The sequence below is a fragment of the Geotrypetes seraphini genome, chromosome 6, assembly GCF_902459505.1.
Source record: "Geotrypetes seraphini chromosome 6, aGeoSer1.1, whole genome shotgun sequence".
Lineage (NCBI taxonomy): Eukaryota > Metazoa > Chordata > Amphibia > Gymnophiona > Dermophiidae > Geotrypetes > Geotrypetes seraphini.
In genome coordinates this window covers 61,984,330-61,999,200 of record NC_047089.1, presented here as the reverse complement: position 1 = coordinate 61,999,200, position 14,871 = coordinate 61,984,330, and the positions used below count along the sequence as shown (strand labels likewise).

Below are 14,871 nucleotides of genomic sequence, written 5' to 3'. Positions count from 1 at the left end.
ACGTGCTACAGAAGCCGATGGCAGCCTGCTACGTTCGCTCAGCAGGCTGCTGTAATGAACTTTCAACTGTGGTAGGCCCAGAGGGATCCAATGGTAGGTGAGGGATCCAGTCTAAGAGAAGCAGCTCGATGATCCAGTCTGAGGGAAGCAGAGGAGGTGAGGGAAGTAGCGGAGATAAGGCCCCACACGTCGGGGTAAAATTGTGCCCGTTGCGAGGGCCCCAGCAGGAGGAGGATTGCCTTAGAGACACTGGATCGGGTATGGGGAGGGAGAGAAGACAAAAGGACCTTGAGGAGGGGCAGGAAAGCAGCCTTGAACCAAAAGGGAGTGGGCAGATAAGGCAGATCCTGGACTACTAGAGGGGTTAGAGAGGTTGAAACACTCTGAACTGAGGAGAGAGAGTTGCCAGGCCCTGCGGAGGGGGAAGACAAAGAGAGTGAGAGAGTCAAAGACCTGGACCAAAGGTGGGAGGACTCAAAATGTTAGCAGAAGGAAGATAGAGAGAGGGAGAAACCTGAAACAAAGGGGAGACAGAAGAGAGGGGGCAGATGTTGAACTATGGGAGGTGCAGACAGAAGAGACAATGGAGGGGGAGAGACCCTGAAAAAGAACAGAGAGATGCAAGATCAGAACAGAGGGGGAATGGAACGAGGTCTGGAGGACAGAAGAGGTGCACACAGTATATCTAATAAATAAATATTTTACTAAGGCGCGCTAGCCGATTTAGTGCGCACTAAATGCTAACGCGTCCATAGAATATAATAGGTGCATTAGCACTTAGTGCACGCTAAATCAGCTAGCGCACCATAGTAAAAGAGGGGGTATATGTTTAGTATTTTTATTGTTGGTAGATCATTTTGACTTGGTCATTTTAAAAGTAGCTCGCAAGCCAAAAAAGGGTGGGCACCCCTGCTCTAGAGGAAAAGAGGGACAGGGGAAATATGATTCAGATGTTCAAATACTTGAAAGGTATTAACAAAGAACAAAGTCTTTTACAGAGAAAGGAAAATGGTAAACCAGAGGGCATAATTTGAGGTTGTGGGGTGGTAGACTCAAGAGTAATGTACGGAAATCTTTCTTCATGGAGAGGGTGGTGGATGCCTGGAATGTGCTCCTGAGGGAGGTACTGGAGAGGAAAACAGTAACCGAGTTCAAAAAAGTGTGGGATCGCGAATTAGAAAATAATAGTATATATTGAAGAACTCGGTCTGTGTTCGTATATGGCTGTTTGGTTGAAGAAAGGCTGGGGAGGGCTTCAATGGCTGCAATGGTTTAGATGGCTGGAGTGGGCTTTGATGGAAAGTTCAGTAGATGAAACTTAAGCACAGTACTGGGCATAGCTTTGGGTTCTGGCCCAGAAAGAGCTAAGAAGAAGTAATTTAAAGAGAGGGTAAGGTTGGTCAGACTGGATGGACCATTTGGTCTTTATCTGCTGTCATCTACTAAGTTACTATATAAATATGGATGGAGGGAGAGAGATAGGAAGAAACAGCGTACAGGAGGTTGGAGAAACAATCTGAAAAGAAGAGTGTGCTAGAAAAAAGAGTAAGGAGTAGGATGGTGCTGGAAGAGAAGGGAGAGACAGAAACAGCAGGAGAGGAAGTTGGAAGGAGAGAGAGGGGCACCTGCGGGGGGTGGTTGGGGATTAGGAGGTAAAACCTGGACATGTCCTCTTTTTAGAGAACTGTCAAGGTGCCTAGAGAAGTGGTCTCAAACCCTTTGGAGTGTAGGGTCATGAAATGGTTAACTGTTGTTTAAAATATTGCTTTGGCCTACATAGCTGAAAACAGTGTACAATCTACTGACCTCATCTGCCTAAAATGTATGTCCCTACCTTACCACATTGTAAGCTAAATAGATAAGAGTTTGAACCATGATGTACCCTACCCTCCTGTACATGTAACATTTAGAACTGTAAGATTTAGATAAGCAGAGAAATGAGCTAGTTTCCTATAGGATTATAAGTTGTAAGTGCTGGCTTAGGACCAATAATAATTGCAGAAAAGTTATAGAAGTAACAAATGAGAAGTTGTAGTTTTTGCATGTATTAGTTTGCATATGTTTAGTGAAAAGGGCATAAAAGTCCGTGCATTTCCTGATTCTAACACTCTAGTAAGCAGGCTGTTCACTGCACTAGAGTCCGGCATGCTGTAATAAACCTCTTGTACTTTCTTCACGCCTCTGACTATGTGTGTCCAAGTGACCTTTCAGGAGGACCACATTTTGGATTTGTAGGTACTTGGAGGGCCTTAGAAAAAATAGTTAATATCTTATTAAAGAAATGACAATTTTGCATGAAGTAAAACTCTTTATAGTTTATAAATCTTTCCTTTTGGCTAAGTCTTAATAATAATATTGTAATTTATAGCTAAAGAGACATATGATCAATAAACTTTTATTTTACTTTTGTAATTATGATAAACATACCGAGGGTCTCAAAATAGTACTTGGAGGGCCATATGTGGCCCCTGGGCCACGAGTTTGAGACCATTGGCCTAGAGGGATCTCAAAAACCTGGCAGTTTGTCTGGGTTTTGGAAGACCCCGAGCTCGGGGCAGCATCTGGAGGGCCTCTGTGCATATGTGGACGTAGACGTGACGATGTTACATGCCTGCATGTGATGTCATAGCACCGGCATACATGCTTGTGTGCAGGTCCTCCAGATGTGGCCCCGAGCTCAGGGGAAGGACATATGGGATTCATGTGAGTGCGGGGCTGGGGGTGGAATGGGGCGAGGCCAACTGTGCTCTTTTTCTAAAGAGGAAATCTGGTAACCGTATGTAAACCGCTTTGAACGTTTAACCACAGAAAGCGGCATATAAATCCCATCCTCCCCCCCACCTACTGAACTAGCACCTATTCCTGTCAGTCTGGACTTTCTTACTTCCAGAACTATGCAAAAATATCTACTCCCATCTCCTATTATGATCTATTATCGTTTATTATACCAAGCTACAGAACACCCGTATTGTCTAAAATGTTTCTTGGGCTCAGGAAAGAAATTAGAAGTTCAGGGTTTCCTGTTCTACACAACTAAGTTTTTGTTCTATGGAGTAATTAATTATCGGCGCTGCATCGGTTCTAGAAATAAAACTGAATTCAATGAGGTATGTGGGCTTGTGAGATCTGGGGTGTCCCTTTCAAGAGGGGTAAAGCTTCCTTCAACAAATGGTTCAATAAGACGCAACGGGATTTGTTTAGGGCGTTCACACTATGTGCTGATCCCGGAAGCAGACATGATACGGGGAAATCGAAACTGATCTCAGCAAGCTCCTACTGCCTCCTCTCCCTTGCTCTTTACCAGTTCCGATAGGGAGTGAGGGTGATGGCGAACCTTGGGAGCTGCGGGTTTTGCCATCAGCGGGAACAGAACAAGAGCACCGGACGACTCTATAAGACCCCAGACGGCGAGCTCTGTGCCCATTATAAATGCATGGTGAGCCCTCGTGGATATAGTAGAATCGATGATAGTGGGGGAAGGGGTAAAACGCGGATCTAAAACCCCGCATGTCCTTAAAAATCTGAGGTCCGTGCCACTTTTTATGTGTAATCAATTTTTATTTTCAAACTGAAAAGCAACGTACAAAGTACAGGAAACCGTGGAATAACAACAAAGTAGAACCGGAATACAAAATAGACAAACCCAGCACCCCCCGCTTTTAGTCTCGGCAGAGGTTATGGCTCTTGACAGATCATGACACTTTAGCTCTGATGGACCCTAATGCTTTTCCCTCCCTAAGCTGAGACTAAAAGTGGCAAAACTTTTGACCTGAGGTCCGTGCCACTTTTAGTCTCAGAATATGGAGGGAAAAGCATTAGGATCCGTCAGAGCTAACTTGTCATAGTAGTCTGTCAGAGCCATATCCTATGCTGAGACTAAAAGTGGAACAGACCTCAGATTTTTAAGGTCGTGCGGGTTTAGATCCACAAGCTCCGTGAGGTCTGCGTTTTACCCCTTCCCGTGATAGTGAACAAGTTCTTAAATAGAATTGGAGAGTTGTGGGCATCCCTTCCACCACTCTTTGGGGGGTATCAGCGGTAGAAGGGGGTGGGCATCCCTGTTGCACAATGGGGGGGGGGGGGGGCGTGGCAGGACAGAGTGGGCATCCCTCCTGCAGATTTCAGGTGGTAAGTATTGGGAGGGACTTCTGCCCTAGCCATCTAAACTGATCGCGGCAAAGGTATTTTCCCCTATCAGCTGAGCTGGCAGGACTTTTCAAAGCCTGGGGTTTGGGGAGTCCTGCCAGCTCCACTGATTGGTGATTCCCTTGCTGCGATCAGCTGATGACAAGGGATCCCTCGGCTAAGGCATGATTCTCTAACTGGTGTCGGTGACATGGGCATCGGTTAGAGAATTGTGGGGTTAGGTGTCTCAGCCCTTCTTAGGCAGCCACAGAGATGGGCACCCTAAAGTGTCCAACCCCCAGCTCAATATAGGCATTCAGTCGCTTTGGTATGTTATTAAAAGCGTTGTCGATCAGTCCCTATGGCAGGCTGTGCCAAATCATCTGCCGACACCTTACCCACGATTACAGTTCTGATCTGAAATAGTTTAAAATAAATTATCTATAAATTATCATATTATCAAATACAAATTATTGAAATTAAAATTCCAGTACAATAGGTGAGATGTTCTAGACTAGTGGTTCCCAACACGGTCCTGGAGGACCACCAGGCCAATCGGGTTTTCAGGATAGCCCTAATGAATATGCATGGAGCAGATTTGAATGCCTGGCACTTCCATTATATGCAGATCTCTTTCATGCATATTCATTAGGGCTATCCTGAAAACTCGACTGGCCTGGTGGTCCTCCAGGACAGGGTTGGGAACCACTGTTCTAGACAAGTGGGTTATATCCCAATGGCCACGTGCTATATGCAGAAGAAATCTACTCTGGATCTTTTTCTGTAATTCTCCTGTACTTCACTGGGAGGTCTAACTCCACCTGCAGTTTTCCCTTCTGCACGCATGCCTGAAGGAGTACAGTATTTCTGTTCTGCTCTCCCCTTTTTCTTATTTTATTCAATGGTTTTGTTCCTTTGTGGGGTTTCTTTGTGCTTGGAGCATTTCTTCAGTTCTGCCTACATAGAGAAGAAGCAGACACCAGTCTGTAGCTGACAGGCCAATCCCTGGTAGTACCTGTTGGCCAGCATACATTATTTTATTTGGAGCTCGGGGCTGTCCCCACTTTTTTCTCACCCTCTGACCTCAAGTTGGTCAAGCTCTTCCTGCGGATTCCTCATTCCCGAATGAAAACTGTGCGCACAGTTATTGCTGCTGTCTTTCCTAGGGAGTTTTTAATGTCCTTGAATCTCACGGATGCTTTCCTCCATAATCCAATATTTCCAGAGTATCACAGGTTTCTGTGTTTCAAAGCATTTTCAATTCGTGGATCTTTCTTTGAGTTTGCGACAGCTCCCCCACACTTTCACCAAAGTGATGGTAGTTGTAGCGGCTTTTCTCTGCAAGCAGGGTGTCCAGATCCATCTTTTCATGGATGACTGGTTGATCCGGGCTCTGTCTTGACACAAGTGCACCTGTGCAATGGAGACGGTGGTATCTCTGCTACAGGGCTTGGGTTGGATTGTAACGTCAAAAAGAGGTGGGAGTTTTAAAAAGTTTTTATTAAAATTTTGATTCAATTGCTTTATCGTAATTTCAAAACAATTTACAAATAAAAGACGGGGTTCATACTGTTTAAATACATTGAAGACTGAGACATTATAAACTTTCACATGAGGAGAGGGGGAGGAACTACAATAAATATAGAAAAGAAGAACAAAAAAGGTCAAAAAATAAGGGAGGTAAAAGGATCTTTGTTTTTAAAAAGATGCATGAATTTGACTCATGTAAGTCAAAACTTTTTTTTTTTTTTTTTAAAGAAATACCAAATTGTCTTGCATGAGTCGGTCCTCAAAAGCATTCCTTTGAACTTGATAAGTGTTTTATCCCAGGACAAGCAGGCAGCGTATTCTCACGTATGGGTGATGTCTTTCACGGAGCCCTGAAGCGGACAGCTACGCAAGCAGTCTTGCTTGAAGAACTTTAGAAAGTTTGTGACTGACTGCATTGTGCATGTGCGAGTGCCTTCCTGCCTGACGCAGGGCACACGTCGCCTCAGTTCTCATTTTTCCGCGGAGCTAAGAAGTTGGCTTTTCTAATGCTCTTTGTTTTTATTGCCTTGCCCACAGGTTAAGAACTGCTTATATGCATTGTAATATGAGATACTAAATGTCAACGGTCCAAAGCACAATAAGATTGAATAGGTCTCCATACTCTACAATATGTACTAGTAGAATGATGTTTTTCCGCAATAACACTTTCAAATTTGCTAGTTAAACATACAGTATTCTACCATACATTAAACTCCACCTTGGATAGATCCTTCCAGCTACGCAAGAGGTTTTTCATAGCCAAAAACATTAAAATATTGAGCAAGCGAGTGTTGGATTCAGACAGAGAATGTGCTAGGCCCTGTTGTCCAAGAACAATAATTTTGAGATGTAGAGATTCATGAATGTTTAATATGGTATAGCTCGTATTCCAAACTTTACCCTAGTATACCGTAAGATGTGAACATTTAAATATCATATGAGGCAGTGTATCCACAGATTTCCCACAGGACCAGCATAAATTTGAAACTTCATGAGAGAATTTAGCTAGTTTCTGTGGGACCAATATAATAGAAAGTATATTGATTGGAGTACTGGGGTGGATCGAATAGACTTAAATACTCTGGTTCACACTTCTTGCCAAAGTTCATCATCTGCAGAAATATCCAGGTCAGTATGCCAAGCACTCATCAGCTTAGATGCAGACACATGAGACTCTTGTCTCAGTAATGCATACCATTTTGAGGCAACACCTTTAAGAGGGGCAATGGTAATAATTTGTTGAAGGAGATCAGATACAGGCTTTAGTTTTAGAAGCTGTTTCAGAGGGATTTATGACTTTACATGTTGTATCATGCAGAAGCAACAATATCATTGCTGTAATGAAAATACTTTCTAAGAAACTGCTTTATAGAGGCACCCCATTGTTTATGAGCTAGGTACTATTCGGTAACAAACTAGAGAGCTGAACGGGGACGACGGGAATCCCACGAGACCCGTGGGGACGCCCCCTAGGGTCGCAGGGATCCCGTGGGGATGCCCCCTAGGGTTGTGGGGATCCCATGAGGACGCCTCTGAGGGTCGCGGGGTTCCTGCAGGGCTGGATGTACTCAGCCACGAGGCTCTTCTTCTCCCTACCTGCCCTGCCGCAGCACACAGCCAAACGGAAGTCTTCCCGATGTCAGCGCTGACATCGGAGGGAGGGCTTAAGCAAAGCCCTCCCTCCGACATCAGCGCTGACATCGGGAAGACTTCCGGTCGGTTGTGTGCTGCGGCAGGGCAGGTAGGGAAAAGGCAGTGGTGTACCAAGGGGGGGTGCGGGGAGGGCGGTCCATCCTGGGTGCAGCACAGCCGGCCAGGTCCCCTTACCTTTGTGACGCTTCCCCTGACCGACCGACAACAGGCCCGGTCCGACAAACCTCCCTTCCCTGTAGCAGCGAATCTAAATTACTTTCTTACAGCAGCTTCAATACTCCAGCTGCTGTAAGAAGGTAATTTAGATTTATCCCAGGACAAGCAGGCAGGTATTCTCACTAGTGGGTGATGTCATCCGACAGAGCCCCGATACGGACATCTTGCAAGCATGTCTTGCTTGAAGAAACTCAGAAGTTTTGAGATGCCCGCACCGCGCATGCGCCAGTGCCCTCCCGCCCGATGTACCGGGCGTGTCTCCTCAGTTCTTTTCTTTCCGCGGAGCTGAGAAGTTTATCTTCATTCTGCGCTGACTGAATTTCAGTTTTTTGCCTTCTTTACCCGCGTTTTTGTTTATTTCTTTGAATTTCTTTCACTTTTTGCGGCTACAGGGCAGGGAGGTTTGTCAGACCGGGCCTGTTCTGTTGTCAGTCGGGCAGGGAAGCGCCACAAAGGTAAGGGGCAGGGAGGGAGAAAGGGAGGAAAGGTGGAGTGGAGAGGAAAAGATGCTTGAGGTAAAACTGAGGGGGGGGGAAAGGATGCTGAAAGCACATGGGGAAGACAAAGGGGTGGAGAAGGACGCTGAAAGGACATGGGGAAGATGAGGGGAGAAGGACGCTGAAAGGACATGGGGAAGACAGAGGGGGAGAAGGACACTGAAAGCACATGGGGAAGACAGAGGGGGGAGAAGGACGCTGAAAGGACATGGGGAAGACGAGGGGAGAAGGACGCTGAAAGGACATGGGGAAGACAGAGGGGGAGAAGGACACTGAAAGCACATGGGGAAGACAGAGGGGGGGAGAAGGACGCTGACAGGACATGGGGAAGATGGGGGGGGAGAAGGACGCTGAAAGGAAATGGGGAATAGAGAGTGGGGAGAAGACGCTGGCAGGGATGAAGACAGAGATGCCAGACTATGGGGGGAGCGGAGGGAAGAAGATGAGTGCTAGACCAATTTGGAAGGGGGAAGAAAGGGAGAGGCACAGTAACAGAGCAAATGGAAGATGCAGAGAGAAGAGAGACAATGGATGGAAGGAATTGAATGAGAACATGAGGAAAGCAGAAACCAGGCAACAAAGGTAGGAAAAAAATTCTATTTCTTTTTTTTTTGTTTGTTTTAGGATAAAGTAGTATATTAATTGTGTTGATAAAAATTTATAAACATTAGAGGCTCTGGTAGAAACCCATTTACAAATAAGCAAAAAAACTTTATTAATTTGGAAATATTAATTGAGAAGAATACATACTTTGTAAACGGGTTTCTACCAGAGCCTTTAATTCAGTAGCATAATTAAATGAAATAGCTATTTCTGTAGTTTATAGGAACGGGTGGGGACGGAGGGGATTCCTCACGGGGACGGGTGGGGCGGAGGTATTCCTCACGGGGACGGGTAGGGACGGGTGGGATTCCTCACGGGGACGGGTGAGACTTTGGCAGGGACGGGTGGGATTTCTGTCCCCGCGCAACTCTCTATAACAAATATGCTTAAGTGCTGTAATGCCAACTTATACCAGCCATTGTCATGATGAAAGTGGCTGAGCCTAAAGTTCAGTGCATTAGAGTGGCTTAAGCATAAGCACTAGTATTTGAAAACTTACACACCATATTGGTTTCTAACATTAGGTGCCTGTTTATAGAATTGCCTTTTTAGCTTATACTTCAGTAACTTAGGTGTTTTTTTTTCCTCTTACAGTTGTTTTCATCAGATCTAGTGACACAGAACTCACCTGACTTGAATGATTTTGGGGGGTTTCATTTAGAAGATATTAGAAAGGAGGTGGAACGAGGACAGAAACTGGTAAGAATCAACTACAAGAGCATAAATACTCAAGCATTAATAAGCTAATAAATAAATTGTTTTGTTAATTGTTATTCCAGTTATAGCATCAGTTTGAAGGAAACTTGGTAATTTGCTCTGGGAAAGGACATAGGAACCTGTTCATGGAGCCAATGCAGCAAAAGAGAGACCCCAGAAATTAGTGAAAAAAATTAAGAGGGCTAATTAGGTAGACCCCTGAAGATAAAGGGGGACAATTTGCTGTTTTTTCTATGCCAAAAACACCAGAGTCATTATTCAATATGATTTATCTGGTTTACTTGAGATGTTAACAGAATAAATGCTTTCTTTTCAAAATTTAATGCGGCTGAATGGATAACTTTTGGCTGATATGCCTAAAGTTAACTGTATAATGTGGATATTTAGTGCTATTCAATTTTGTTAAGAGCACATAAATGACTTTCCTAAAGTTTCAAAAATACACTAAATACAAGCTGGAATGGAAAAATTACCACTTAAATTAAAGCTATCCACAAACTATCACACAAACTGCTCTAAATTGACTCCCCAGTCATTAGTAGTAGTTTAGAAGCTCATAATAAACAATAAACCAGCTCAGATATTTGAAAGCTCTTAAAAAAAAAGTGAAGAGAAGACCTCAGTATCCCAAGAGGGGTCTCTAAAAATGACACCCCACGGACAAACTTGTCTCAATTCAATATTGAGACAAGGTGACACATCCTAGGTCAGAAAAACTCCACATAGTTTATATTGTTATCCAATGTTCTTATAATATCATGCACCAAAGCCAGAGCAGACGTCAAGGGGCCATTTTGTAGCAGTTGGAATAGTGGATTATGTAGCACTAGATTTCCCTGAGGAAGCTACGACGAAACAGGGACCCTGTTGGAAATCTTACAATGGTGGCTGGGAGCCGCAAAGAGTGTGATAAACACTCCAATTTGGAAAGAATTCTGCTCTCCCATGCTGATAGCCATAGTTAACTGGATAATAAACAAGTTAAGATATAATTGGATAATAAATTATAACTGGTTAATAATCAAGATAAGTTATTTTCACCTTTTGAAAAAGAAGTTCATGCATTTATAAGTTTTGGTGCATGATATTATAAGAACATTGTGATAAAGGAGAATAGCCCAAGAACATCTTTGCTACTAGAAATAACAAACTGATAGCACCTTATAGACTAATCAATTTTTTGAAGCACAAGGTTTGAGGACCCAAGTCCATTTCATTGGGAGCTTCCTGCCTCTGTCTTGTTTCTTACTTCTGAGCCCAGACCAACATGGCTGTCTCTCTGAAAATTGTTTGTAGAAATTCTATAACCAAGTGAGTACCGTATTTCCCCAACTATAGGCCGCCCCATTCTATAGACTGCAGAAAAAACCAATTTTCATTTTAAAACTGTTAGATAAGCTGCCCCAAGTTACTAGCCGCGGCTTATCTAACAGTTACTAGTCGAAATGAGGTGGACCATGGCTTATCTACAGTAGCTGAACTTTTAAAAAATCATCTCTCTCCACCCATACCTTTTTAAAATCCCAATTAAATACCTTCCTAGCTGCCGGCTGCCTCCTCCAATCTCACGGCCAGCGGTGCAGGGCTGGAGCAATCTTTTCGGCATCCAACCTGGCCCCATGCCGCTTCCTGAATGGCTGCCATCAGTTCTCGTGAGTTTCGCCTGCTTCGATGATGCGATGTGGGCTGACCTACCAAAGACCCCGAGGCTGCCTCATGAAATCGTAGCTAAACTACTGCTTAAGGGCAGCTGTGTGCGAAGTTAAAAGCACACAGAGCTGCCGCTAGGCTAAAGAGAGGAAACATTTGCTGGAGAGGGAAGGAGGGGAGGGAATGGAGAAGGGGTACTCCTGGACAGGGGAGGACAGAGGGGAAGGGGTACTGCTTGACAGGGGAGGAAGGAAAATAGGAAGGAAACAGCTGGCAGGGAGATTAGAGGAGGGGAAGGAGTTAGGATGGAATGGAGAGATCAGATGAGGGAAAGGGGAGAAACAGAGGAATGAGAAAGTAGAGAGAGAAGGGGGTCAGATGAGAGAGGGACGAAGATGCTAGATCTGGTGTAGGAGAGATAAAAATGAGAGCAGAATGAATCATGTAAAAAGGAGAGAGGGGGCACAGGCTGGATATAAAGGAGAGAGGGGCATAGAAAGAAGGCAGATACCATATGGAAGGGGGAGATGCTGGATTGAAGATACAGAGGACAGACACTGGATGAAAGAGAGTGAAAAGATGATGAAAGCAGAAACCAGAGACGACAAAAGGTAGAAAAAATAATTTTATTTCTATCTTGTGATTAGAATATATCAGATTTGAAATATGTATCCTACTAGAACTGGTGTTTGACATAACTGGGGGGGGGCTCTCTCTGACCAGGGGGCAGTTGCCCTAGTTGCACTTCTCTAACACTATTCCTGTCATGTGTGACTGCGGTATTCTGTTATCATGATATTTCTGTGTACCATTCTGTAATAATTTGGCTTATTCAGTTTTCTTGATAGAGGGGATATATATGAAGGGGAGGGGAGACAGGGGTTTTGTTGATCCTTGCTCTGTATTATTTGTATTTATAAAATGACAATTATACAGAATATTGTTTCTTTTTATCACTAATAATAAAACCCTAAGTGCACATGCGCACTCCTACCTGCGTGTTCCGTGATCTGTAGCTCCGTGGTCAGTAGAATGTTAAAAAAAGCGGCGTGTGGCGCATGCACACGTTCGGGGCGCATGCACAGGTTCGGAAAGCCTTAGCGGACATGCATAGTGGGAAATTCGTGCGTAGGAGTGGCTGTTTCCGACGTGTGCAGCATGTTTCCACAGCGTAGGAGAAGCGCGGTGGTTTCTTTCAGCTGAGCGGTGTCTGATGCTTCCCCTATTGCTAGCGTGTGTTGGCAGACCCAGATAGTAGCAATTGTGGGGGCCGGTAAAGAGGGGGTCAGGCATCGGCTTTTGGCGCTGGAGGGAAGGAGTCATGCAGGCAGGCTGGCTTTAGCGTGGCAGAGAGGGAGGGAGGTAGGTTGGCTAGCTTCGGAAGAGGGGGGTGGGACAGAGGCTGGAAGGCAGTGAGGGGAGACATAGGAAGGAGCACTGGAGGCACTAAGGACATGGGAAGGGGCACTAAGGATATAGGAAGGAGGCACTGGGGCACTAAGGACATGGAATGAGGTACTGGAGGCACTAAGGACATAGGATGGGGTACTAAGGACATGGAAAGGAGGCACTGGAGGCGCTAAGGACATAGGAAGGGGCACGGGGGACACTAAGGACATGGGAAGGAGGCACTGGAGCAGTAAGGACATAGAAAGGGGCACTAAGGACATAGGAAGGAGGCACCGGGAACCGGTAGGCAGACGGGTTCTTCAGTTGTCGCCGAGAGTTTGGCAGCGAAGGGCTTGATGCTCTGGTTCAACCTTGGCCTGAAGGGGAACCTTTATATGTCGTTCCCCCATGGCCTATGTTAGGGTGTGTTCCACGCCGGGTGACCTCTCATGTGGGTCCGGTGATCCTGGTGGCCCTGGATTGGCCCAGAAGACCTTGGTATGCAGACCTCATGTTGTTGAGCTCAGAGCGGGATCTACATCTTCCATGCCACCGGAGGTGACTCACGTAGGGCCCTATAGCGCCTCATGATCTGGACCATTTGGGACTTAAAGCCTGGCGATTGAGCACACCGCCTTCACATTTAGGGGTTTCTCCTCTGCAGTCATCCCTATGCTTCTTCCGAGTGGGAGAGAGTCTACTGTGTTGGCCTACGCATAAGCCTGGAGGTGCTTTCAGGCTTGGTATGCGGGGGGCTAGATTGGCTCCTCTGTCCCCATCTGTGTCAAATGTTATGGACTTCCTGCAGGCTGGCCTCAGGAAGGGTCTGGCTATTTCTTCTCTCTGTGTTCGGTTTGCAGGGCCTTTGTTTTTGGGTCCTTCTTCCCTCAAGGGTTCTCTGGTGTCTCACCTGGACGTTGTCTGCTTTTTTGCTGGGGGGCGGGGAGGCTGCGGCCTCCCTTGCGACGGCCTTGTCCTGAGTGGACTCTAAATCTGGTCCTCCACTCTCTGGTTCGTCTGCCCTTTGAACCCATGGTTAGGATCTCTCTGTTAGATCTCATCATCAAGACGATTTTCCTCGTTGCGGTCACTTCTGCAAGGCTTTATCGTACAGAGATCCTTTCTCCGCATTACAGCGTCTGCAGTGGTTTTGAGGACAGTGCCTTCCTTTCTTCCGCAAGTGGTTTCCTCATTCCTCAAACCAGGAAGTTCAGCTGCCCGCCTTTATTTCTTCGGTATCCAAGTCTAAGGACCGTATTTTGCAGTCTCTGTATGTGCAGTGTATCTTTTTGAGATACCTGGAGGCCACGAATGACTTCCATCACTATGACCATCTCTTTGGCCTAGCAGGCCCCACGTGCCGGGGTTGGCCTGCGTTCAAGGTTTCCATCTCTAGATGAATCTGTGCATCCATTTCCGCTGCCTATGAGTCGGCGGAGAAGAGCCTCCCCTTGGGGTGAAGGCTCCTTCAACTGGTGGCGTGGCTTCCTCATGGGCTGAATCACATGCGGTCTTGCCTAATGAGATTTGTAGGGTGGCCTCTTGAGCCTCTCTTCATACATTTACCAGGTTTTACTGACTTGATGTGGCAGCTGAGTGTGATACTGTTTTTGGGTCTCCTGCTCTGGCAGCGGTTCATCGGGCCCCTCTGCTGTGTTGGGGATTGCTTTGATACGTCCCACGAATGTAGATTCCAGAGGTTATTGTACAAAAATGAAACATTAGGTTTCTTACCTCTGCTAATCTTCTTTCTTGTAAATAGCCTCTGGAATCTACACACCCGCCCAGACTTGTCTGTCCAATTTGCAGGTCGCCTGTCAAGTAACTGGTAAGCTGCGTTTTTGTTTTGCCCAGCCTCGCTAAGAATCACACGGATGTCCTTTTATGTAAGGTTTAAGGGTTTGAGGGGTCCCTGGATAGTGGCCCCTTCTGATGCTCAGGCTGTGTCTCCCTTAGCAAAAAGTTTTGCTGTTTTGCAGTTTATATATGTTCAAATTTATTGTTTGGCAAATTTGGCCTAATTGGCATTCATTCATTGGTGTGTATTTGTTTATCATGAGCAGAATTGTAGCGGGGAGTTCCCGCACCCCTCCCCCCCTATTTTCTTGTGTTTCCTGTTTGTACTAGATCTTCCTGGTTTTGCTACCTACTGAACTTCGAGGGGCATGTCCAGGAAAGTAGCCTCTGAGAGGGGGATGGATTTATTTGTAAGTTCTGTAGCCAAGGCTAGAGTAGATGCAAGATCCACGAGTGTAGATTCCAGAGGCTATTTACAAAACTCTGAGGTGTGGGATTCCACAGGAGTCGGCATTGTTGGCGATGCTTTTTAACATCTATTTATTACACCTGTGTAAGCAGTTGAGGAACCTGGGCTTAAACTGTCATCTTTATGTTGATGATATTCAGTTTTTGATTCAGTCAATCAATCTATGTCTGAGGCCCTGGGTAAGCTTCCTATGGCTTTTCAGGATATTCAAGATTGGATGCGTGA

General features: G+C 45.6%; 1 protein-coding gene across 1 annotated transcript in view; it reads left to right on the top strand.

Moving 5' to 3' along the window:
* Positions 1-14,871, top strand: part of SETDB2 (SET domain bifurcated histone lysine methyltransferase 2) — a 273,867-nt gene that overhangs the window by 149,407 nt on the left and 109,589 nt on the right. Inside the window, exons 19-21 of the mRNA XM_033949980.1 lie at positions 2,995-3,107; positions 3,314-3,436; positions 9,219-9,323. Of these exons, the coding sequence (XP_033805871.1) occupies positions 2,995-3,107; positions 3,314-3,436; positions 9,219-9,323 (341 nt within the window). The remainder of the gene's footprint in view (positions 1-2,994; positions 3,108-3,313; positions 3,437-9,218; positions 9,324-14,871) is intronic.